At 39.5% G+C, this 23,786-nt stretch overlaps 1 protein-coding gene across 1 annotated transcript in view; it reads left to right on the forward strand.

Annotated features, from left to right (window-relative positions):
• LOC125761088 (mucin-19-like) overlaps positions 1 to 15,069 on the forward strand; it is a 50,313-nt gene extending 35,244 nt beyond the window's left edge. The window contains exons 8-14 of the mRNA XM_049421912.1: positions 6 to 81; positions 1,882 to 6,339; positions 8,814 to 8,894; positions 8,976 to 9,081; positions 10,839 to 10,983; positions 13,625 to 13,776; positions 13,849 to 15,069. Coding sequence (XP_049277869.1) covers positions 6 to 81; positions 1,882 to 6,339; positions 8,814 to 8,894; positions 8,976 to 9,081; positions 10,839 to 10,983; positions 13,625 to 13,776; positions 13,849 to 13,972 — 5,142 coding nt within the window. The 3' untranslated portion in view covers positions 13,973 to 15,069. The remainder of the gene's footprint in view (positions 1 to 5; positions 82 to 1,881; positions 6,340 to 8,813; positions 8,895 to 8,975; positions 9,082 to 10,838; positions 10,984 to 13,624; positions 13,777 to 13,848) is intronic.
• Positions 15,070 to 23,786: the final 8,717 nt, after the last annotated feature.

The following is a 23,786-nucleotide window of genomic DNA, read 5'->3' on the forward strand; positions in this document are numbered from 1 at the left end:
AACAGCTGGAATCAACAACAAATTACGACGATCGTCGCAAAATCCGGGCCCGCATCCGTCAAGTAATGGCTGAAAAAGAAGGTAGCACATCGATTACATTACAACTCACTTATCCACTGCTATTGTGACACATTGTTCTCTCCCTCCCACAAGAGTAATTGTTTGCAGCGCAACAACACTCTAAACATCGAAATACATTTCTTCTTACCGACTTAGGACATACCAAAACCAAAACAAAAAACTCACATAATATTATGTCAGGAGCATTATTTTCACAAGAGTGTTAAGACATTCATGCAGATTTAAAAAAAAATCACACCCACACACAGGGCAAAACTATTGTGAATCGTATGTCATGCCATATCTTCCGCTTAGGTTGTACGTTGCTCACCAACGCAGCAGGTTGTTCTGCTTGATGTGAGCAAAAAACTGCTCATCGAAGGCGTAACACGTTTTTACCTAGCAGCAGCATATGCAAAACAAACAATTAATTAAACCGATCAAGCAAGACCATACAGAACACAATGGTCCGCTCGACACAGATTTCCCTTCTGACGGATCTTATCGTAGGGCTTTGGCGGAGAATTAATTACTTTTCCTTTTCTTTCTGTTTGATGTTCGATTGCGATTTAAGGCCGTGCTCGCGTGTTTGATCGTTTTATTACTTTCTACCTTTGTTTTTTTTTATTTTCCTGTCATTTCTTACTGTTTCTTCGTTCTGTATTCGCTCGTTTCGTTGTTTTTTTGCGGAATGGTTTAGTTGTTATATCTTCTTGTTTTGTTGGGAATTTCAAAGCAACGCTGTATTGATTTTGTGTTTCTGTTAAAGATTTGTACAACTTCTTTTTTTTTGTATTTATTCTCTAATAATGACATCATGGTCGGATATTCTATTATATTTCCGTACTTTTATTTATTTATACCCAACTGATTTCAATTAGTGTGACCATTCATATTGATTTTTATTGTTTTTTTTGCTATTCTTCGTGCAAGTTTGAATTACTGCATGACACAACTGAAGTCCTGATGCGAACTATTTCTAATAGTGAATCATAGCAATTAATAACATTTTTTTTCCAAACTTTACAGTAATTGTGCTGCATTTTCTGTTAAGCTGCTAAATATTGTTCATACTGAAGTAGTTCATTTTCAGCAAACAACACGAACACTTCAAGAAATACATTTAAGAAATTCCCTGTACACTCCATTTTCGGGTTTAAACAAACTGGAAGGTTGGATTCTACAACATACTACTACGCTACAGTTGTTTATAATACCCGTTTAGGTACTTTTGCGCTGCGTCAGTGTAAATGGAGTTTTTCTGTCCTTTAGCTGTAATGCACAATTTGACCATTTGTGACATTTACTGAAAACTAAAAGTAAAACTTCACCTTTACAAAGATCTCACAACACATTTTGCAAAACAGGCATCTTTTTCATGAACGTCTTGTTTTATTTGTTCCAACCGATTGATTGATCTCTTCTCTCCTTGTTCATTTCCGTATTCGCCACACTTCTCTTCCTATCCTTTCCTTATCCTTATTGTTTTTTTGTTTTCTTATTCTTTTTTTTTTGTTGGGTAACCCTACGGTAACCAATTATTGGGCCCGTTCATTTTTCATTTTTGTTCATCTTTGTTGTATGAACTATTTGTTTGATAAATAATTTTTTTTATTTGCAACCTTGTGACCGCTTCATTGTGTTCTCTATTTGTTTCATCTCTCTTTCTCTCTTTCTTTATCATGCACCACAATGCACCTTACCGTGCGTGTACTATGTATCATCAAATTTCGGTCATTTTGAAATTTATGTAAAAAAAAAAACAAAATCCACACCCTTACCCTCAAAAAAAAACTCCTTCCGCAACCCCGTTTTATGCAGCGTGCGCCGATATTGTCGCCATCGTAACAGCCGATCTACAGCGCGAGCGCCATCTACAGCAACAAACGTCAGCAGCGACGGCTAGTGCTAGTGGTTCGTCCGACCGCCAAAGTGCAACTACGGCAGCGGCTGCCAATGGTTTATCGCAGGGTGAGTCACTCCTGTTACCCTTGCTGCAGGGCCTGTTGTTGAGCAACGCAGCCGCATTCGGGTACAAGGGTAGTACCTTCGCCGGAAATGCCGACGAAGGGGCAGGTGTTAGTAGTAGCAGTAGTAGTAGTGGTAGTGGTACTGGTGGTAACGATGGTTGTGGTGGTAGTCACATTAATAGTAGCAGCAATGGTAAAGCTGGCGCAACATCGATGGTCGCGTCGAAGATTCCACCTGTCGAAGATTCGGGTACGGAATCGGGCGAAGACTTGCGATTGCTGGCAGCTGCCGGTTTGCATGACATCGGCAGTGCTCACTCCTCCGCCGCCACAGCTGCTGGGGCGTGCAGCAGTTCGACAGTGAATGGTAATGGTGGCGCCTTCAGTGCCGCTAGTGGGCTGCCTAGCATACTGAGCGAAGTGGCGGCTGCGCTAGAACGCTTACAGTCAAGCCTGCAGGGCGATCCGAACGGTCAGCCAAAGGTGATGCAGATCGATGCGGAACAGCGAAGGGCACTGTTGGCCCTGATCGCACGGTTACAGCAGGGTTTGCAGCAGCCAGATAAGCTCGCCGATCTGGGCTTTGGCGGTTGTACGGCGGATGCGTACGATAACAAAGTGCGGCAACCGCAGGGACTGTTGGCGACAGGAGCCGGGCTTAATGAGACGATTGACGGTAGCGGCTGTGCGTTGGACACCAGCCAAAACCGGACCCGGGCCGGAAGTTCAAGGTTCAGTGCGAAGCGACGCACCACTCGCAACAATCGCCACACGGTGGGCGTCAGTCGTGAGGAGCTTGCCGACGCGAGAAGATTCATCGAGGAGATGGTGAGGATGGACAACAGACACCAGCCTGACCAGAGTGTGACGTCACCGGAGAAGGCGTATATACTGCAAAAGCAACAGTCGCTTGGTACCGTGCTGGGAACGGAACCAGAAACAGTCACCTCCGCTGCTGGTGCAGTACCATCACAGCCAATGCAGAACGGTGGTAGTTCTGCTCCAGTGACCGCATTCGCCATGAAGCGTCCGAGCCAGTTCGTGCCCAAAGAGATGCAAAACGTACAGACATCACTCGATAAGTTGGTGTTGCCTGGGACGGGAGGAAAACCGGCATCCGTGCCAGTGCACTCAACGCCTGGTGCTTCACAGGTGCGTACAAAACCATCCAAAGAAAAGTTGCTGATCCGGCAATCAATTAGTGTTGATCAAGATCTTCCACCGATTAGTGCACATGGTGCGGTGAATGACAAGTCGGAGTCTGTTAGTGCGAAACCGATCGACTTACACAAGCACAAGACGGCGGAGCGTATATCCAAACATCACCATCATCAACAGCAGCAACAACAACAGCAGCAACCAGAATTACCGTTCAAGAAGCCCACCCAAACCGTCGCCCAAAGAGCATTGGTGAAAAAGTACTCCTTTAACGATGGTTCCAGCTCGGATGAGGATGTTGCGCGACGAGCACAGCGCAAAACGGACGAAACGACCAAAACAGCGGAGCAAATGGTGTTACGCAATAAAATTACACCGGCCGAACAACCCGGTCCAACCAGCTCGATCGTGATCAACACCGTACAGAAAATCGTGAGCCGTGAGACAAAACCGACCAACGGCAGCGAGATCGGTTCGAAGGGTCAGACCGTGACACGGCGGCCTCAACATCTAAACGGTAGCCGCACGCCCGAATCACACAAGGACGATGCGAGTGCAAGACCGCTGAACAAATATGCTAGCAAGAAGCTGCGCATGAAACGCGCCAACACAATAGATCTACCGAAAAGTCTACCGCAACATCTAGCGAGTGACGATGGGAACTGTGACGATGATGAGCATCATGATCCGAGACAGGAACAGATGGATCGGTCACAAAATCAGACCAACCGCACTCAAACAGTGGCGAAACATACGGGAACGTCCAGCAAATTTCTGCCAGCGACGGGACCGGCAGTGCCACCGGTAGACGTGCCAGACTTTAAACCGCGCACCGAAAATGATCTCAAGTTTATGGCGTTTCTGCAGCGACAAAACCAACAGTCACGGCAGGTTTGGAGCAAACCGGTACGGGAACATGTCGGTTCGAACAATTGGACGAATAAGTTTGATCATCTCAAGAGTAACTTCGAGCAGGCGGAGCGACGTGATCGTTCCGATCTGCCGCCCAAGTACGGTGCAGCACCGAAGACATCGGCAATGAGCTTTTGGAAGCAGGCCGAAAGTGGTTCGTTCGATGAAACTACCAAAGTGGGCCCGGTAAAGCAGCATGCCAAGTCACTGACACCGAATCATACGTCAGGTTTCAAAAGTGGCGTCAGTTCTGTAGGAAGAGTAGCGTCAGCTGCGTCTGCTACTTCAGGATCGCCGAGAACGACACAGACGAGCAGTAAATATGGTGCGACAACTTCACACACCTTCAATCACGATGCGTCAACGGGTAGTCCAATCGTGGAAGGGAAGTTGGTACTACCGAAAGCATCGCCGGGCAGCAACTTGGTAAACCAATTCTCACACGCACCTGCATCTGCCTTTAAACCGATTCCGAAGAAGATCCCTCCGGAAAATCTGGAATTCAAACCGATCCAACAAGAACTGGATATTGTGAAGCCGATACCAGCCCGTATATCGAATGCGACGGGCTTGGTAAAGCAAATTGTTGCGACCGGATTTAAGGAAACGCCCGAAGTTAAACCCGAACCCATGCACGTACAGTTGGGCCTGGTACGGTCGATGGCGGCACAAGGATATCAGGAGACACCGTACGTACCGCTGCCAAAGTTAGAACGCACACCTACGCACAACGTTCTTAACTATAAACCTCGCACAGATGGTACTACCATTGCGGAGCCGGCACCTCCTGCACCGTGGGTTGGTAAACGATCCAGTGACGTGACAGGACCGGCAGGTAGTCGCGTGGCAAGTATTGCTGCCACCAAGTTTACAGCGAACTCGTTCGGACACAACAAACCGTCTCTGCCGATGCAACAACCGCTGACTTACCAGGGTTCACTGAAGTACGCTGAGAAGCCGCTAACATACCAGCAGTTCTCGGGTGCGTCATTACCCTACGAGAAGAGAGCTTCACTACCGGATGTCTCAGTAGCACATCTTGGTACGTTCACCTTTACCGACTACACACAACCGGAATCCGTGTCCACCTTCACGCTGAATCGCAGTGACTCTCTAACAAATCCGGAAAATGCACCTCTAGTACTAACGAGTACGAACTCAGTCTTTAGTCCGACTACTGCACCCTCACATCAAGTAGTCGAAACGTCAAATCAACCGCTAATCAGTCATCCACAGCAAATTAACTACCTCACGGTTAATGTCGATCAACAGCACCACCAACAGTTGTCACCTCACTCCTCGGCGAATGATGAGGACGAGTACGATTGTGACGATCTGGAGTCTGTGGATTCTCAGGAGATGCGTGTAGTTACGAGGGTGATGCAAGCACCTCAGGGACAGCAGGCTACGTATACGGCCGCTATGCGTCCGACTCACCTGAACGGTGGCTACGATAGCAGCGGTGGTCGGGGTTCACTGATTGCTCAGAATTTGCAATCGTCGTTGAAAAAAATCAAAGACAAAAGCCCAACACCACCGAAACCGCGCCAACCGAATCTGAACGGTGTTGGGGATCAACTCACTGTCTCAGTCCGAAGACCGTTGGTGGCTCCACAGGTTGAAGTTACTCTGCCCACACCAGAGCAAACGCAACCACCGGTACCGTCACATGCGATCTATAATAATGTTCAGCCGCATCCAATGCATCGGTACTCGGAGCAGTCACTGGCACGCACCAAGTCTAGTCATTCGCTAGCGATACCGAGCACGGTACATCAATCGCGACCAATCAGCGCTGAAAAGCAACGCACCGTTGAGGCATACTTCACGGGACAACCGGCTAGTCAGAACAATGGTTACCTGATGACGCGTACAGCTTCCAACCATAATCTGGTACTGCGTGACAAGTCCTCCATGGCAGCACCGCACAACACTGTTCGGCCGGTATCCTACGCCATGGGTCATAATGCGGGCTACTACGGCAGCAATGGTAATCAGCAGGTGCAACAATCACGTCCCGCTTACGTACCGCATGGTATCACACCATCTTTACAATCTCAGAAACGACACGGTCAGAGCTATATGGATGACACCCTGCCCTATCATCCACAGCCGCTTGGTGGAGGTTTGCTGCGTAGTCGTACGATGCCTCATATACCGCTCGGTAGCTTAGCGCTTCTCGACGAGAACAACGTGGAGGACGCATTCGAGGAGCTCATGAACCAATCGTTCGCAGTCTAACGCAGGGATGTTAACCGCACGCAGAACCATTAACTCCCCATCAACAGGGTGGTAGAAGTATCGATCGACGAACGGGTATCGTACTGTTCGGACCCAACAAGAAGGCAACAAAGCCACGGTTGCAATGGCGATGCCACTGTGCTAAGCATTCCAGACTTCTTCCGCATTCGCAAGCGGAGTATATATCTTTTGGGCAGAGTATTACTACGTCGCCCTCGCTGTGCTTTTGATTGTTTGCATGCTTCCAAACATTTTGTGAAGCTTTGGCTGTTTCTTTTTTTTGGTTATGAGCTACTTCGTGAAACAAACACAAAAATTACAAAGAGGAGAAAAAAAACTGGCACCTAGTGGTAGCTGTCTAATATAGCCGGTGTAGAAGCCGTGATAGTGAAGTTTTAGCTATAAAATGAACACATTCGTCACCCCTCCGCCCCGTGTAGTTACTGTGCAGCGCTGTTTATTATGAACGCCACCGGAGCAGGCTGCATTTGAAGTTCTCACCTGAAGTACGCTTTAAGCTACGATTCTATTTGATCGCGTAAGCTGTATCTCGACTACGCCTCGCTGATCTCAAAGTATATGAGCATTTGTCGACTAGTGATAGTGAAGGTGCTATAAGCATACTTCTAGTATCTGTAGCGCATTCGAATTCCCGTGTAGTGCCACCTGCCACTACATGCCATACCCGTGTGTGTGCCTGCCTGCTATTACCACTACTACTACCCAAACGAACGTCGTTCCAAAACTGTCGATAAAACCCAACCGACAAGTGCAATCGGTATCGTCGTGCTCGCACCAGGTGCGGGCTTGCTCATGTCGATGCCCAGCAGGAAGATGCCACCCGGTCCTGCAGACTGCTTGCGATGGCAGTACAGGTTTGCGATGCAACCAAACAATTTCAAAAACAAAAACCACAACTTCCACCTTTCAACGTATCGCACCCTCCTTCTTTTACATACCAGTGAAAATTACACCCCCCACTCAGTGAGTTTCGAACGATTATATGCCATTTTTTTGTCTGTCGTTTTTCGTTTTGTTTTTGCGTGTTTGTGGTTTTTTTTCTGTTTCTCGTTCCTTTACCAATCATTTTGATTATCGTTCCGGTTTGCCCACCCCCACGCCCCACCCCTCAAAATCGTTTGCTCATACCCATCCCCAAGTACGGTTTGATATTCTAAAATCCGCTAATATCCATGCTAGCGATCCCGTTTTAAAAAACAGCAGGGTTTTGCAAAACCAATTGTGCCAAATGGGGTCAGAAGCACTCGGCAGCCTCCAAAAAAAAAAAATTACACCCATAACTCAACTATCTGTATACTGCTGTGTACTACGTGTGTAAAGTAGCGAACATGCTCGACGCTTGTTGTTGCCTGTCACTGTGTTGTACAAAGCTGTGTAGCTCCCAGGATGTTGTGCTTTCTCACCGCACAGAAGCATGGTCTCTGTCTCACGCCCCAAAAAAAGGCAAGCAAAAACTCATCAGCAGTGTCGGTGTACGTAAGGGAAGACATACTTTGCACCATAGCCATCTAAAAAAATTAAAAAAAAACCATCAGTCCCACTGTTATCATCAATATGGTACAACCAAAGCACTCGGTGCGGTGACCAGGATAAGCGTTACAAGCTTCCCCAACTGTGCGCCTGGGCTTGTAACGCTGCTGCAGCACAATTGGTGTTCAAAATTTTGTTTTTTCCCTTTGCGGATGTAAGGTGTGCAAAGTATGTACAATATGAAGTATCCCAAATTCTCCTCGTCATTGTCACGTTTCAGGTTTTCTCCTAAACATTACTAACGCACACACCGGTTCCATAAAACTTTTCATCTTTATATCTGCTGCAAAGTGTTTTTTTTATAGCAGAATGTTTCTTGGTGAACTCGAAACAATTTTCACTTCATCTCATTGCGCTGTATCGTCATTGTTTGCTACCTGTGTGCACCCAGTTTGCTGTTGTAGTCTATAGTCGTGTGAGTGTGTGCGTGGCTCCCTTTAGCTTATTGATCGTTTGACCTGTACACATGCAAAACAACACTGATCGATTGGACATTTTAATGAAGCAGTCCAACGTAACTAAACAGCGTTACAGTTTGATTTCGTCAAACAGAGTCGTCGTCAGGTGACGCGTGATGCAATTTTTACTGCGGCATTGCTGCGCTGCTGAGTTGCTAATTAGTGTTGTGTTTTGCTCTGCTTTAATCGTGTATGTCTTGGAGTTGTATGTACCAATCTGTCTGTTTGTACCAGGATGTAATTAGATGTGGCTTGATTTTGTTTACGTTTATACTACCTTGACTACTCCACATCCCAGTATCGTACTAGCAAATGCTGACTAATATAGGCTGGCTGCCCAAAAGAGCCTCCAGAACTGTTTTCTTAGCACTAATCACTAACAAAATGTTACTCTCTTTCTCTCTCTCTGCGTTCTCTTTTCATTCCGATCGGTTTCTCCATCGGTGACGTTCCAAATCAGCAGTTCAGCAAACAACTACCCGTACTATCGCTAACACGAAAATGGAATCACAGGATGGCTCTGCTGTTACAACAAGAACAACGGGTAGATATACAGCTTTATCTGAGTAGTCTATTATACTCCCTAGTAACACTGATTACTAATTTCGCTATATTTATTTTGTAGTTACGACCAAGACTGTTGCCTCAAGTGCTCCAAAGCCAATGTCACCTTTCGCCAAGTTCCGACAGCTCGATAAGCAGAATTCCCTCTCATCGCAATCACCTCCTAAGTAAGTAGTCGTAGTCGAAAGTTTCTCACGAACCAAAAAGTATTATCATTTTTACGAATAGAAGTCGCATAACAAACCGTTTAAAATTTTATCCTATAAATTGGAAAACATTAGTGCTTAGTTCGTACCTTTCGGAAAGCTACTACGATGGTAGAAACTCTTTTCATTTTAGATCCTAGACAGCAACCTTCATCAGCTCAGTTAAATCGTAAAAGCTTAAAAATTTGCTATAAATTTAGTTGCCATAACTTTTTGTTCCCCTACCACTTAGTATCAAATCCTAGAGGAAATGTTTCAATGCAAAGTTTCTTTGAAATATTTCATAGTATTTGACGTTTCTACGATCATACTAGTTTTCTGATGGATACAGAATAAATAATATTAATTGACTAAATACTCACCCCAAACTATGCGAGTTATATTCGTAAATAAGTATGTTTTAAATATTCCTTTCCCATACCATGTTTAGAATCGTAGGTTCATGCAATATTCTGTTCGAATTTTCCTTCCAAATACCATAATTTTCCATATAAAATAATATGTCTAACAGTTTCATTTTAAAACATTTCATTGTGCATCCCCTGGTAGTAGACATCTTGGTCCTTGACCGTGCACTAAATTACTGACATCATCATACGGTCCCGGGGAATAGAATCGTATGCTAACTTACATATGATTAGTAGGCATGATCATATAATTCATAGTGTGTACACTGGGATATGAATCGTGCGACGCGTATACGAATGTAGAGTAGATGAGGATAAAACAAAATATTTAAAGAAGTATAATTGATTTTTTTGCTATAATATATTAGTGCACTGCGAAATGGTTTATAGCGAAAGTAGAATAGTTCATAGACATAGTAAAATACGGTAATGCCATACCATTCCATGAAGCTTCGTCACTAATCCGGGTCGTATCTAAGTGCTCAAGAAATTTGTTCTAAATGGCACAGCTAACATATAATCCATATTCCCAATTATCATTTTTTTTCTCCACCATTTCTCGTTGAATTACAATGACGAGAAGCACCACGCAGGCTATCAAGGCGAACACCTGCACCTTACTACCGTTCCCTCACATTCGTGGACCGAATATGCTTTATAACTATTTCACCACTCATAAAAGAGATGTCAACTCAAAGCATTCAAAGCATTTAGTATCACGCGGAAAGATATTGCTGAAGGTTACTAAAAAATAAACTGATCACAAGAAGTAATTCCATAATCACTAGGGATTTTGTTTTGCCTTCCCCAACATTACTTGGTTCATCTATATCAGGAAGGCTCTCATATATACCTCTTTTCTACCATGATATTTATGTCTTGAAGTGAACGAGCTCAAACTTAACTTATACTAAATATATTTTTTTCTTCCACACACGCACACACATTATCTATCTCTCTCTTTCTTTCTTTCTCTCTCCTTCATCTGTCATTCGCAAAATCTATGATTTTCTTGTTTTGTTACTTCATTGCAATTCTGAATTATGTCCTGTGATGTTCCAAACGGACATGTCGATGTACTTCTGCTCTGTATTTTCGAAACGTCCAAATTCGATTATTATACTACTGTATCCTGTTTTCCTGCTTGATTATTTTTTTCCCCTTTCCCGCACATTTACCGTCCCCGTTGTGCCTTCGCGTTTTCGTGTAATGTGTTTCTCGGCATACATCGATACATCGTGCTTTTTTTCTTTGGGTATGCCGTGTCTCATTGATGGTCGTGTGCCGGTACCGCACGTTCCAACACAATAGCTCCCCTAAGACACCAACTCCGACGACACCGTCCGCCGCGATGGGTCCAATGTTTAAGTTTACCGATCCCGCATTGAATCGTCGCGCCGCAACTGTTAAGGATCAATTGTTGCAGTGGTGCCAGATGAAGACGAAGGAATATGAGGTACAGCCATTTTGTTTGCTCTCTCTCTCTCTCTCCAAAAAAAAAACAAACAAACCGCAGCGCCCCACGCTCCACCCTGCCGAATCCTTCTCCAATCGCCAAAAAAACCCTTTCCTCACATCCGCAGCATCCCAAACCACTACCTTCGAAATAATTTTTTGTTTCATTATGCTCTCGGTGCGGTTCCGGATGCAATATGCTCGATTTCTTCTACATCTCCCATGCTTTACAAAAAAAACAAACTCTGTTTTGCTACCTGCCTGTTTTGTGTAATTGTTGGATTTGAAGAAACACACGAAAAAACACCCACCCCACTCCCCATATAACACTGCCAGGCATGGCGATCAGTTTGATGTTTTATTGCGAATTGTTTTTTTTTTGGTTTTGTTTATCTTTTATGGCTCGGTTGTTGAATTGAAGAATCAGCACGTCATATGACTGGATCTAATTACCTGTAAAACTGTATGATGTGTTTTATTCTTCGTGTCTGCTTGTTACCCCTTATTTCCTCCTATCTATCTTCTCTTACACTGACGGAGACCGATACGGAAAGAGATCTCTATATCAACACCACCCAACAGCATACCTGCCGGTGCGCACGAACAACACTACTTCTAGCTCTATTTGTGTGTTTGAAGCAAAATTTATCCAAAGTGAAACGATACTCTATCTGCAAACCACTACTTATCCTCCCTACCGCATGCTTTTGCCATAATCAGCTTACCATAATCCGTATGCTGTCTGCTTGTTTCCTCACTCTCTTACTCTTTCTATCTCTCTTTTAGCTTAAAGTGTACAGCATGGTGTGTTACAAATCTTATCAAAAAACCCTGACCTTTTGATCCATTCGCAAGCACACGTGCAATTTCATAATGTTACCATGTTAGTGTTTAGAGCCAAAATTAGATTCCAACTAAATAAATATTAGGAGTATGTGCTATCGTTTACTCTAAACATTTGCACACAGATAAGATTAGCGTACAGATTTGGATGTGTCATGACTACATGGCTCAAGAGATAAGATCCTAGTATACATTAAAAAATGGGCCAATTTAGATTTAATTAAATCTAAATATGATAGTTTGTAAAATGGGTCGACTACCTGACGCTAGTCGTAAACTAATTAAAGACATCAGAACCTGTCTTTCCTATACGCTGACCTTCCATTTTAGTCTCATAGTATTCGATCCTGAGTTTTAACCATATCACTTCTGATGACAGTACGTGGGATGGTAGTAAACTTCTTCTAGTAATTTCTTGACATTTATGGTCCGAGACTAGGTCTCTATAGGTCATGTCCTAAATCACCAAAAGTTGCCTTTTCACTCATCGTTAAACACACAAGTTTGTTCTTGGGAAACACGGTGTTAGAGTCGTCAATACTGAATTTCTTAGTAGGCGACGTAAAGTACGCGAGTAACTACACCAATGGATTTTTTTTCGAGTTAGGTAGATCGTCCAAACAAGACCCGGACGCCATGTTAATGGCGGACTGATTTTGTTTTTTTCACTAACAACTAAAAAGCCACTTTTTCGCGAATTCACTGGCAATCACTGGCTCGACTGACACTTTCCACAAAGTCCTTCTTGGGCAAGTAGTTTTTTACCATAATGGAGGATTGCTTCGATCGCCATGAAGAACGAAGAAGTCGCTTAGCCTTCAACCATCAGTATTGAATTCTTCTGAACTTTACGGTCATTTTTACATTACCACCCGGTCAGAATTGGGTTTCCTCCAAACTTTCGAAAATTGATCTTTCGTGATCTTGGTCTTGAATCCTGATCTTTCTTCGCCGGATCGCCGGAAAGAAAAGATTCGGGTTAGTTAGAAGGAATTTCGTTATACAAATCACCAAAATTGGCACATTTTTTAATGTAAGCAAAAAAATACAATACCCAATAAAATACACTACAAAAATATAAAGAACAGCCAGATAAAGAAATTCAGCACTGTTTCAGTGTTGTACGTAAATTTTATTTAATTTATTTGAGGTTCGTCGCTTGTCTCCTTTAGGAGTTTTTTAATATTTATTTTCAATATGACGGCTCATTGCCTTACGGGTTTAGAGCAGTATTTAGGAGTTCATAAGTAAAATAAAACAACAACAAAAATACTTATTTCACCCACTATCAACCGCTTGTTTGTGTTTGTTAATCTACTTTTTTATATGTTTCATGTGTATAAGGTATTCGGGATAACCTCAACGCTGTTTTAGATATGGCTATATATCTGAGATTTATTACGTTTTTTTAAAGCAACTTTTTGGGTGGTGCTGGGTTGTGTAAAATGCTATTTAGTACTAACAACTACCGTATTGCCTAAACGTTTGGTTTCATAAATGTTTGATTGTATAGAATGTAGTTTTGATTGCTTGTAATGTTTGAATTATGTTTTGTTTACGTAATGGTTACAAAAACCACATAATAGCAAGGCATATACCTGGTACTCGTATTATTTTGTTTTGCAGCACCCTTCCATCTATCCCATTTACCTTTTAAGCTTGTCCAATGCTCGTATGAAGGGCCTTTTTGCTGTTGCATTTTTGATTTGCAGTGTTTTTTTTGTATTCGACGTCGTTTAACACGTTTTATTATATTTTTCTTCGTCTTCCCTCTGCCAACGCACGTGATGTCCAACCAGAACGTTAAAATAGAAAACTTCTCCACCAGCTGGTCAGATGGAATGGCATTCTGTGCGCTGATTCACCATTTCCTGCCGGACGCTTTTGATTTTAGCAAACTAACACCACAACAGCGTCGCCATAATTTCACCCTCGCCTTCCGAGTGGCTGAGTAAGTGCCGACAGTACCGTAGTTCGTCTGTCTCTCTAAACTAACGTGTTCCTGTTTTTCTTTTTTTTTTAGTGAAAAAGCCGGGATCGCGCCCCTACTGGATGTGGATGATATGGTTGCAATGCGAAAGCCTGACTGGAAATGTGTCTTCACTTACGTGCAGTCCATTTATCGACGCTTCAAAAATGAAATCTAAGCAAACATGTTGTTAGAGGAAGGGAGGGAGTACGAATAGTGTAATCACACTATTGCGGACGGGCGGCAAAAGGGAAGGATGTTATTTTTGTTTTTTTGTTTTGTTAAAATGTTAAATGTTTCAAAGCTTTTGCTTTGCCGCCGCTGCGTAGCCATCCTTCTGAGGTTTTAGTTAGAAACATACGTGCGCGATATTCCTTCTGCCCAACACATACACACCTAACACGGGATTGTCCTGAAGAGAACAAAAAAAAAACTAAAAAAGGATCAATCACTTTTCGCTTGGAAGGGAAATTAACGAGCGTTTCCCATCATTTCGTAGCTAATTTTTGTGTTGCGGCCCAACATGGAACGATTCCTTTGCTTCTTTTCGACGAAGTTAAACCGAATCAGACACCAATCCTTAAAGAGTGAAGATTCCATCTGAATCCACGGTAGAAGTTTCTTATGTTTAGAAGCACGTCCTTTCTGGGAGGATTTTTTTTATTCTTAATATTATTATTATTTTTTATTGTTATTATTTTAAGCTTGCCCAATCTGCCAACCTTACTACATACTGACCGAAAGTCAATGAACAATAAGCTGTTATTTAACAAAAAACAAAATGGAAACGATTGACAATTTATGTTCCCACGCTTCCCATGTTCTATTCTGCATACTATTCTTACGAATACAACGAATCGAAGAAAACATAATAAAAACCACTTAACAACGAATTTCATTTACAGCCAAGCAGACAAGGCATGTGGTATATATAAAGGTATAACTGTTTTGTTCATATACCTTAGTCCAGCGTCTAAGTCTTGGCGAACAAGATTTAACAAATAAAACACAAAACGAATTAAAAAAAAAATCAAACAAACACACAAAGGGATTATCGCGAAGGGGAAACAATGTTTTTGGGGTATTTATCCTTACAAAAGATGATATATATATAATTGTTTTTTCATGTTTATCATACTATGCTCTCATAATTAATTATAGTATGCAACGATTGCTGTTGTTGTTTAGAAACAATTAGTAAGGACAACGCGTTTGTTCCATTCAATCATTATATGTACGAAGAAATACATGTTTTAATCACGCTTCCATGTTTCATATTTCGTGTTTTTCTTTTTCCTTCCATCGTGTACCATTCATGTAGTAGTGCGGAAAATTATAAACTTGATAAGAAACTTATTGAAGGAAAATAATGAGAAACTTTGGGAAATGTTCTTCTCCTTTTTCTTTCTTGGCCTGGTCATGGTCGAGCACATCGCGAAGATATGGTCTGGTCGCCTCTCTGTTTCTAAGAAACTGGGTCTAGAACTCAAGTCCTCCATCTACGGCTGCAACCGACCTCCGACACGTTCGACTCCACCTGATCCTCTACGTTCATTCGTGTGTTGCTGGAAGCTTCTCCCTGAAGTAGCGATCCTATCAAGGTAGCAGAACTCCTCGATCACCTTGAGATTGTCGCTATCAACTGATGTCATCCGAGAAGCAAAGAATAGGAGCGAAGAAGTGAAAATCGTGCCCAGGATGTTGATGGATTTATAAATGTGATATATTTTAAAGCGAATTTGTTACAATAAGTTTCTTTTCACTCAAATAATGCTTTAAATTAAAAAAAGAATAAAAAATCAAAAAAAAAATTTCAAAAAATTTTCAACTCGAAAATTTCATAAGGCTTACCCCTTGCCATTTTTTTGAGAAATTTTGCAAAAAAAATTAAATTGTTTTATTTTAATCCCAATTGGTTGCAATGAGTTTCTTTTCACTCATATAATGATTGAAATAAAAAAACGAGTGAAAAATAATGAAAAAATCAAAAAATTCAAAAAAAAGAAAATTTACTAAGGGTCATTTTTGCACCAAATTTTGCCTATAACTCGGTCGGTATCCAACGGATCGCCAATCTTTAACCTGTGGTCGATAGATGGCATCAATGGCTACATTTTCTTCTTGGACGGCCATGCCCTCAGATGTCTGTGCCAGAAGTTATTGGAGGAACCAAGTTCCTTACCCTGTTTGAGAAAATGTAAATATTTTCTCATTTTTGCACCAACTTTTGCCTATAAATCGGTCGGTATCCAACGGATCGCCAATCTTTAACTTGTGGTCGATAGATGGCACCAATGGCTACATTTTCTTCTTGGATGGCCATACCGTCAGATGTCTGCGCCAGAAGTTATTCGAGGAAACAAGTTCCTTACCCTGTTTTTGAACAATTTAGCAAAATTGAAAAATGTGATATATTTTAATGAGAATTTGTTGCAATATGTTTCTTTTCACTCAAATAATGCTTTAAACTAAAAAAAGAATAAAAAATCGAAAAAAAAATTTCAAAAAAATTTCAACTCGAAAATTTCATAAGGCTTACCCCTTACGTTTTTTTTGAGAAATTTTGCAAAAAAAATAAAATTGTTTTATTTTAATCCCAATTGGTTGCAATATGTTTCTTTTCACTCAAATAATGATTAAAATAAAAAAAAGAGTGAAAAATAATGAAAAAATCAAAAAATTCAAAAAAAAGAAAATTTACTAAGGGTCATTTTTGCACCAAATTTTGCCTATAACTCGGTCGGTATCCAACGGATCGCCAATCTTTAACCTGTGGTCGATAGATGGCATCGATGGCTACATTTTCTTCTTGGACGGCCATGCCCTCAGATGTCTGTGCCAGAAGTTATTCGAGGAACCAAGTTCCTTACCCTGTTTGAGAAAATGTAAATTTTTTCTCGTTTTTGCACCAACTTTTGCCTATAACTCGGTCGGTATCCAACGGATCGCCAATCTTTAACTTGTGGTCGATAGATGGCATCAATGGCTACATTTTCTTCTTGGGCGGCCATACCGTCAGATGTCTGTGCCAGAAGTTATTCAGGGAACCAAGTTCCTTACCCTGTTTTTGAACAATTTAGCAAAATTGAAAAATGTGATATATTTTAATGGGAATTTGTTGCAATATGTTTCTTTTCACTCAAATAATGCTTTAAACTAAAAAAAGAATAAAAAATCGAAAAAAAAATTTCAAAAAAATTTCAACTCGAAAATTTCATAAGGCTTACCCCTTACGTTTTTTTGAGAAATTTTGCAAAAAAATAAAATTGTTTTATTTTAATCCCAATTGGTTGCAATGAGTTTCTTTTCACTCAAATAATGATTAAAATAAAAAAAAGAGTGAAAAATAATGAAAAAATCAAAAAATTCAAAAAAAAGAAAATTTACTAAGGGTCATTTTTGCACCAAATTTTGCCTATAACTCGGTCGGTATCCAACGGATCGCCAATCTTTAACCTGTGGTCGATAGATGGCATCAATGGCTACATTTTCTTCTTGGACGGCCATGCCCTCAGATGTCTGTGCCAGAAGTTATTCGAGGAACCAAGTTCCTTACCCTGTTTGAGAAAATGTAAATTTTTTCTCATTTTTGCACCAACTTTTGCCTATAACTCGGTCGGTATCCAACGGATCGCCAATCTTTAAGTTGTGGTCGATAGATGGCACCAATGGCTACATTTTCTTCTTGGGCGGCCATACCGTCAGATGTCTGTGCCAGAAGTTATTCAGGGAACCAAGTTCCTTACCCTGTTTCTGAACAATTTAGCAAAATTTTTAAATGTGATATATTTTAATGAGAATTTGTTGCAATATGTTTCTTTTCACTCAAATAATGCTTTAAACTAAAAAAAGAATAAAAAATCGAAAAAAAAATTTCAAAAAAATTTCAACTCGAAAATTTCATAAGGCTTACCCCTTACGTTTTTTTTGAGAAATTTTGCAAAAAAAATAAAATTGTTTTATTTTAATCCCAATTGGTTGCAATATGTTTCTTTTCACTCAAATAATGATTAAAATAAAAAAAAGAGTGAAAAATAATGAAAAAATCAAAAAATTCAAAAAAAAGAAAATTTACTAAGGGTCATTTTTGCACCAAATTTTGCCTATAACTCGGTCGGTATCCAACGGATCGCCAATCTTTAACCTGTGGTCGATAGATGGCATCGATGGCTACATTTTCTTCTTGGACGGCCATGCCCTCAGATGTCTGTGCCAGAAGTTATTCGAGGAACCAAGTTCCTTACCCTGTTTGAGAAAATGTAAATTTTTTCTCGTTTTTGCACCAACTTTTGCCTATAACTCGGTCGGTATCCAACGGATCGCCAATCTTTAACTTGTGGTCGATAGATGGCATCAATGGCTACATTTTCTTCTTGGGCGGCCATACCGTCAGATGTCTGTGCCAGAAGTTATTCAGGGAACCAAGTTCCTTACCCTGTTTTTGAACAATTTAGCAAAATTGAAAAATGTGATATATTTTAATGGGAATTTGTTGCAATATGTTTCTTTTCACTCAAATAATGCTTTAAACTAAAAAAAGAATAAAAAATCGAAAAAAAAATTTCAAAAAAATTTCAACTCGAAAATTTCATAAGGCTTACCCCTTACGTTTTTTTGAGAAATTTTGCAAAAAAATAAAATTGTTTTAATTTAATCCCAATTGGTTGCAATGAGTTTCTTTTCACTCAAATAATGATTAAAATAAAAAAAAGAGTGAAAAATAATGAAAAAATCAAAAAATTCAAAAAAAAGAAAATTTACTAAGGGTCATTTTTGCACCAAATTTTGCCTATAACTCGGTCGGTATCCAACGGATCGCCAATCTTTAACCTGTGGTCGATAGATGGCATCAATGGCTACATTTTCTTCTTGGACGGCCATGCCCTCAGATGTCTGTGCCAGAAGTTATTCGAGGAACCAAGTTCCTTACCCTGTTTGAGAAAATGTAAATTTTTTCTCATTTTTGCACCAACTTTTGCCTATAACTCGGTCGGTATCCAACGGATCGCCAATCTTTAAGTTGTGGTCGATAGATGGCACCAATGGCTACATTTTCTTCTTGGGCGGCCATACCGTCAGATGTCTGTGCCAGAAGTTATTCAGGGAACCAAGTTCCTTACCCTGTTTCTGAACAATTTAGCAAAATTTTTAAATGTGATATATTTTAATGGGAATTTGTTGCAATATGTTTTTTTTCACTCAAATAATGCTTTAAACTAAAAAAAGAATAAAAAATCGAAAAAAAAATTTCAAAAAATTTTCAACTCGAAAATTTCATAAGGGGTACCCCTTACGTTTTTTTTGAGAAATTTTGCAAAAAAAATAAAATTGTTTTATTTTAATCCCAATTGGTTGCAATATGTTTCTTTTCACTCAAATAATGATTAAAATAAAAAAAAGAGTGAAAAATAATGAAAAAATCAAAAAATTCAAAAAAAAAGAAAATTCACTAAGGGTCATTTTTGCACCAAATTTTGCCTATAACTCGGTCGGTATCCAACGGATCGCCAATCTTTAACCTGTGGTCGATAGATGGCATCAATGGCTACATTTTCTTCTTGGACGGCCATGCCCTCAGATGTCTGTGCCAGAAGTTATTCGAGGAACCAAGTTCCTTACCCTGTTTGAGAAAATGTAAATTTTTTCTCATTTTTGCACCAACTTTTGCCTATAACTCGGTCGGTATCCAACGGATCGCCAATCTTTAACTTGTGGTCGATAGATGGCACCAATGGCTACATTTTCTTCTTGGGCGGCCATACCGTCAGATGTCTGTGCCAGAAGTTATTCAGGGAACCAAGTTCCTTACCCTGTTTCTGAACAATTTAGCAAAATTGAAAAATGTGATATATTTTAATGGGAATTTGTTGCAATATGTTTTTTTTCACTCAAATAATGCTTTAAACTAAAAAAAGAATAAAAAATCGAAAAAAAAATTTCAAAAAATTTTCAACTCGAAAATTTCATAAGGGGTACCCCTTACGTTTTTTTTGAGAAATTTTGCAAAAAAAATAAAATTGTTTTATTTTAATCCCAATTGGTTGCAATATGTTTCTTTTCACTCAAATAATGATTAAAATAAAAAAAAGAGTGAAAAATAATGAAAAAATCAAAAAATTCAAAAAAAAGAAAATTCACTAAGGGTCATTTTTGCACCAAATTTTGCCTATAACTCGGTCGGTATCCAACGGATCGCCAATCTTTAACCTGTGGTCGATAGATGGCATCAATGGCTACATTTTCTTCTTGGACGGCCATGCCCTCAGATGTCTGTGCCAGAAGTTATTCGAGGAACCAAGTTCCTTACCCTGTTTGAGAAAATGTAAATTTTTTCTCATTTTTGCACCAACTTTTGCCTATAACTCGGTCGGTATCCAACGGATCGCCAATCTTTAAGTTGTGGTCGATAGATGGCACCAATGGCTACATTTTCTTCTTGGGCGGCCATACCGTCAGATGTCTGTGCCAGAAGTTATTCAGGGAACCAAGTTCCTTACCCTGTTTCTGAACAATTTAGCAAAATTTTTAAATGTGATATATTTTAATGAGAATTTGTTGCAATATGTTTCTTTTCACTCAAATAATGCTTTAAACTAAAAAAAGAATAAAAAATCGAAAAAAAAATTTCAAAAAAATTTCAACTCGAAAATTTCATAAGGCTTACCCCTTACGTTTTTTTGAGAAATTTTGCAAAAAAAATAAAATTGTTTTATTTTAATCCCAATTGGTTGCAATGAGTTTCTTTTCACTCAAATAATGATTAAAATAAAAAAAAGAGTGAAAAATAATGAAAAATTCAAAAAATTCAAAAAAAAGAAAATTTACTAAGGGTCATTTTTGCACCAAATTTTGCCTATAACTCGGTCGGTATCCAACGGATCGCCAATCTTTAACCTGTGGTCGATAGATGGCATCAATGGCTACATTTTCTTCTTGGACGGCCATGCCCTCAGATGTCTGTGCCAGAAGTTATTCGAGGAACCAAGTTCCTTACCCTGTTTGAGAAAATGTAAATTTTTTCTCATTTTTGCACCAACTTTTGCCTATAACTCGGTCGGTATCCAACGGATCGCCAATCTTTAACTTGTGGTCGATAGATGGCACCAATGGCTACATTTTCTTCTTGGGCGGCCATACCGTCAGATGTCTGTGCCAGAAGTTATTCAGGGAACCAAGTTCCTTACCCTGTTTCTGAACAATTTAGCAAAATTTTTAAATGTGATATATTTTAATGGGAATTTGTTGCAATATGTTTTTTTTCACTCAAATAATGCTTTAAACTAAAAAAAGAATAAAAAATCGAAAAAAAAATTTCAAAAAATTTTCAACTCGAAAATTTCATAAGGCTTACCCCTTACGTTTTTTTGAGAAATTTTGCAAAAAAAATAAAATTGTTTTATTTTAATCCCAATTGGTTGCAATGAGTTTCTTTTCACTCAAATAATGATTAAAATAAAAAAAAAGAGTGAAAAATAATGAAAAAATCAAAAAATTCAAAAAAAAAGAAAATTTACTAAGGGTCATTTTTGCACCAAATTTTGCCTATAACTCGGTCGGTATCCAACGGATCGCCAATCTTTAACCTGTGGTCGATAGATGGCATCAATGGCTACATTTTCTTCTTGGACGGCCATGCCCTCAGATGTCTGTGCCAGAAGTTATTCGAGGAACCAAGTTCCTTACCCTGTTTGAGAAAATGTAAATTTTTTCTCATTTTTGCACCAACTTTTGCCTATAACTCGGTCGGTATCCAACGGATCGCCAATCTTTAACTTGTGGTCGATAGATGGCACCAATGGCTACATTTTCTTGTTGGACGGCCATACCGTCAGATGTCTGCGCCAGAAGTTATTCGAGGAAACAAGTTCCTTACCCTGTTTTTGAACAATTTAGCAAAATTGAAAAATGTGATATATTTTAATGAGAATTTGTTGCAATATGTTTCTTTTCACTCAAATAATGCTTTAAACTAAAAAAAGAATAAAAAATCGAAAAAAAAATTTCAAAAAAATTTCAACTCGAAAATTTCATAAGGCTTACCCCTTACGTTTTTTTTTGAGAAATTTTGCAAAAAAAATAAAATTGTTTTATTTTAATCCCAATTGGTTGCAATATGTTTCTTTTCACTCAAATAATGATTAAAATAAAAAAAAGAGTGAAAAATAATGAAAAAATCAAAAAATTCAAAAAAATGAAATTTTACTAAGCGTCATTTTTGCACCAAATTTTGCCTATAACTCGGTCGGTATCCAACGGATCGCCAATCTTTAACCTGTGGTCGATAGATGGCATCAATGGCTACATTTTCTTCTTGGACGGCCATGCCCTCAGATGTCTGTGCCAGAAGTTATTCGAGGAACCAAGTTCCTTACCCTGTTTGAGAAAATGTAAATTTTTTCTCGTTTTTGCACAAACTTTTGCCTATAACTCGGTCGGTATCCAACGGATCGCCAATCTTTAACTTGTGGTCGATAGATGGCACCAATGGCTACATTTTCTTCTTGGGCGGCCATACCGTCAGATGTCTGTGCCAGAAGTTATTCAGGGAACCAAGTTCCTTACCCTGTTTTTGAACAATTTAGCAAAATTGAAAAATGTGATATATTTTAATGGGAATTTGTTGCAATATGTTTCTTTTCACTCAAATAATGCTTTAAACTAAAAAAAGAATAAAAAATCGAAAAAAAAATTTCAAAAAAATTTCAACTCGAAAATTTCATAAGGCTTACCCCTTACGTTTTTTTGAGAAATTTTGCAAAAAAAATAAAATTGTTTTATTTTAATCCCAATTGGTTGCAATGAGTTTCTTTTCACTCAAATAATGATTAAAATAAAAAAAAGAGTGAAAAATAATGAAAAAATCAAAAAATTCAAAAAAAAGAAAATTTACTAAGGGTCATTTTTGCACCAAATTTTGCCTATAACTCGGTCGGTATCCAACGGATCGCCAATCTTTAACCTGTGGTCGATAGATGGCATCAATGGCTACATTTTCTTCTTGGACGGCCATGCCCTCAGATGTCTGTGCCAGAAGTTATTCGAGGAACCAAGTTCCTTACCCTGTTTGAGAAAATGTAAATTTTTTCTCATTTTTGCACCAACTTTTGCCTATAACTCGGTCGGTATCCAACGGATCGCCAATCTTTAACTTGTGGTCGATAGATGGCACCAATGGCTACATTTTCTTCTTGGGCGGCCATACCGTCAGATGTCTGTGCCAGAAGTTATTCAGGGAACCAAGTTCCTTACCCTGTTTCTGAACAATTTAGCAAAATTTTTAAATGTGATATATTTTAATGGGAATTTGTTGCAATATGTTTTTTTTCACTCAAATAATGCTTTAAACTAAAAAAAGAATAAAAAATCGAAAAAAAAATTTCAAAAAATTTTCAACTCGAAAATTTCATAAGGGGTACCCCTTACGCTTTTTTTGAGAAATTTTGCAAAAAAAATAAAATTGTTTTATTTTAATCCCAATTGGTTGCAATATGTTTCTTTTCACTCAAATAATGATTAAAATAAAAAAAAGAGTGAAAAATAATGAAAAAATCAAAAAATTCAAAAAAAAAGAAAATTTACTAAGGGTCATTTTTGCACCAAATTTTGCCTATAACTCGGTCGGTATCCAACGGATCGCCAATCTTTAACCTGTGGTCGATAGATGGCATCAATGGCTACATTTTCTTCTTGGACGGCCATGCCCTCAGATGTCTGTGCCAGAAGTTATTCGAGGAACCAAGTTCCTTACCCTGTTTGAGAAAATGTAAATTTTTTCTCATTTTTGCACCAACTTTTGCCTATAACTCGGTCGGTATCCAACGGATCGCCAATCTTTAACTTGTGGTCGATAGATGGCACCAATGGCTACATTTTCTTCTTGGGCGGCCATACCGTCAGATGTCTGCGCCAGAAGTTATTCGAGGAAACAAGTTCCTTACCCTGTTTTTGAACAATTTAGCAAAATTGAAAAATGTGATATATTTTAATGAGAA

Source organism: Anopheles funestus, chromosome X, assembly GCF_943734845.2.
Source record: "Anopheles funestus chromosome X, idAnoFuneDA-416_04, whole genome shotgun sequence".
Lineage (NCBI taxonomy): Eukaryota > Metazoa > Arthropoda > Insecta > Diptera > Culicidae > Anopheles > Anopheles funestus.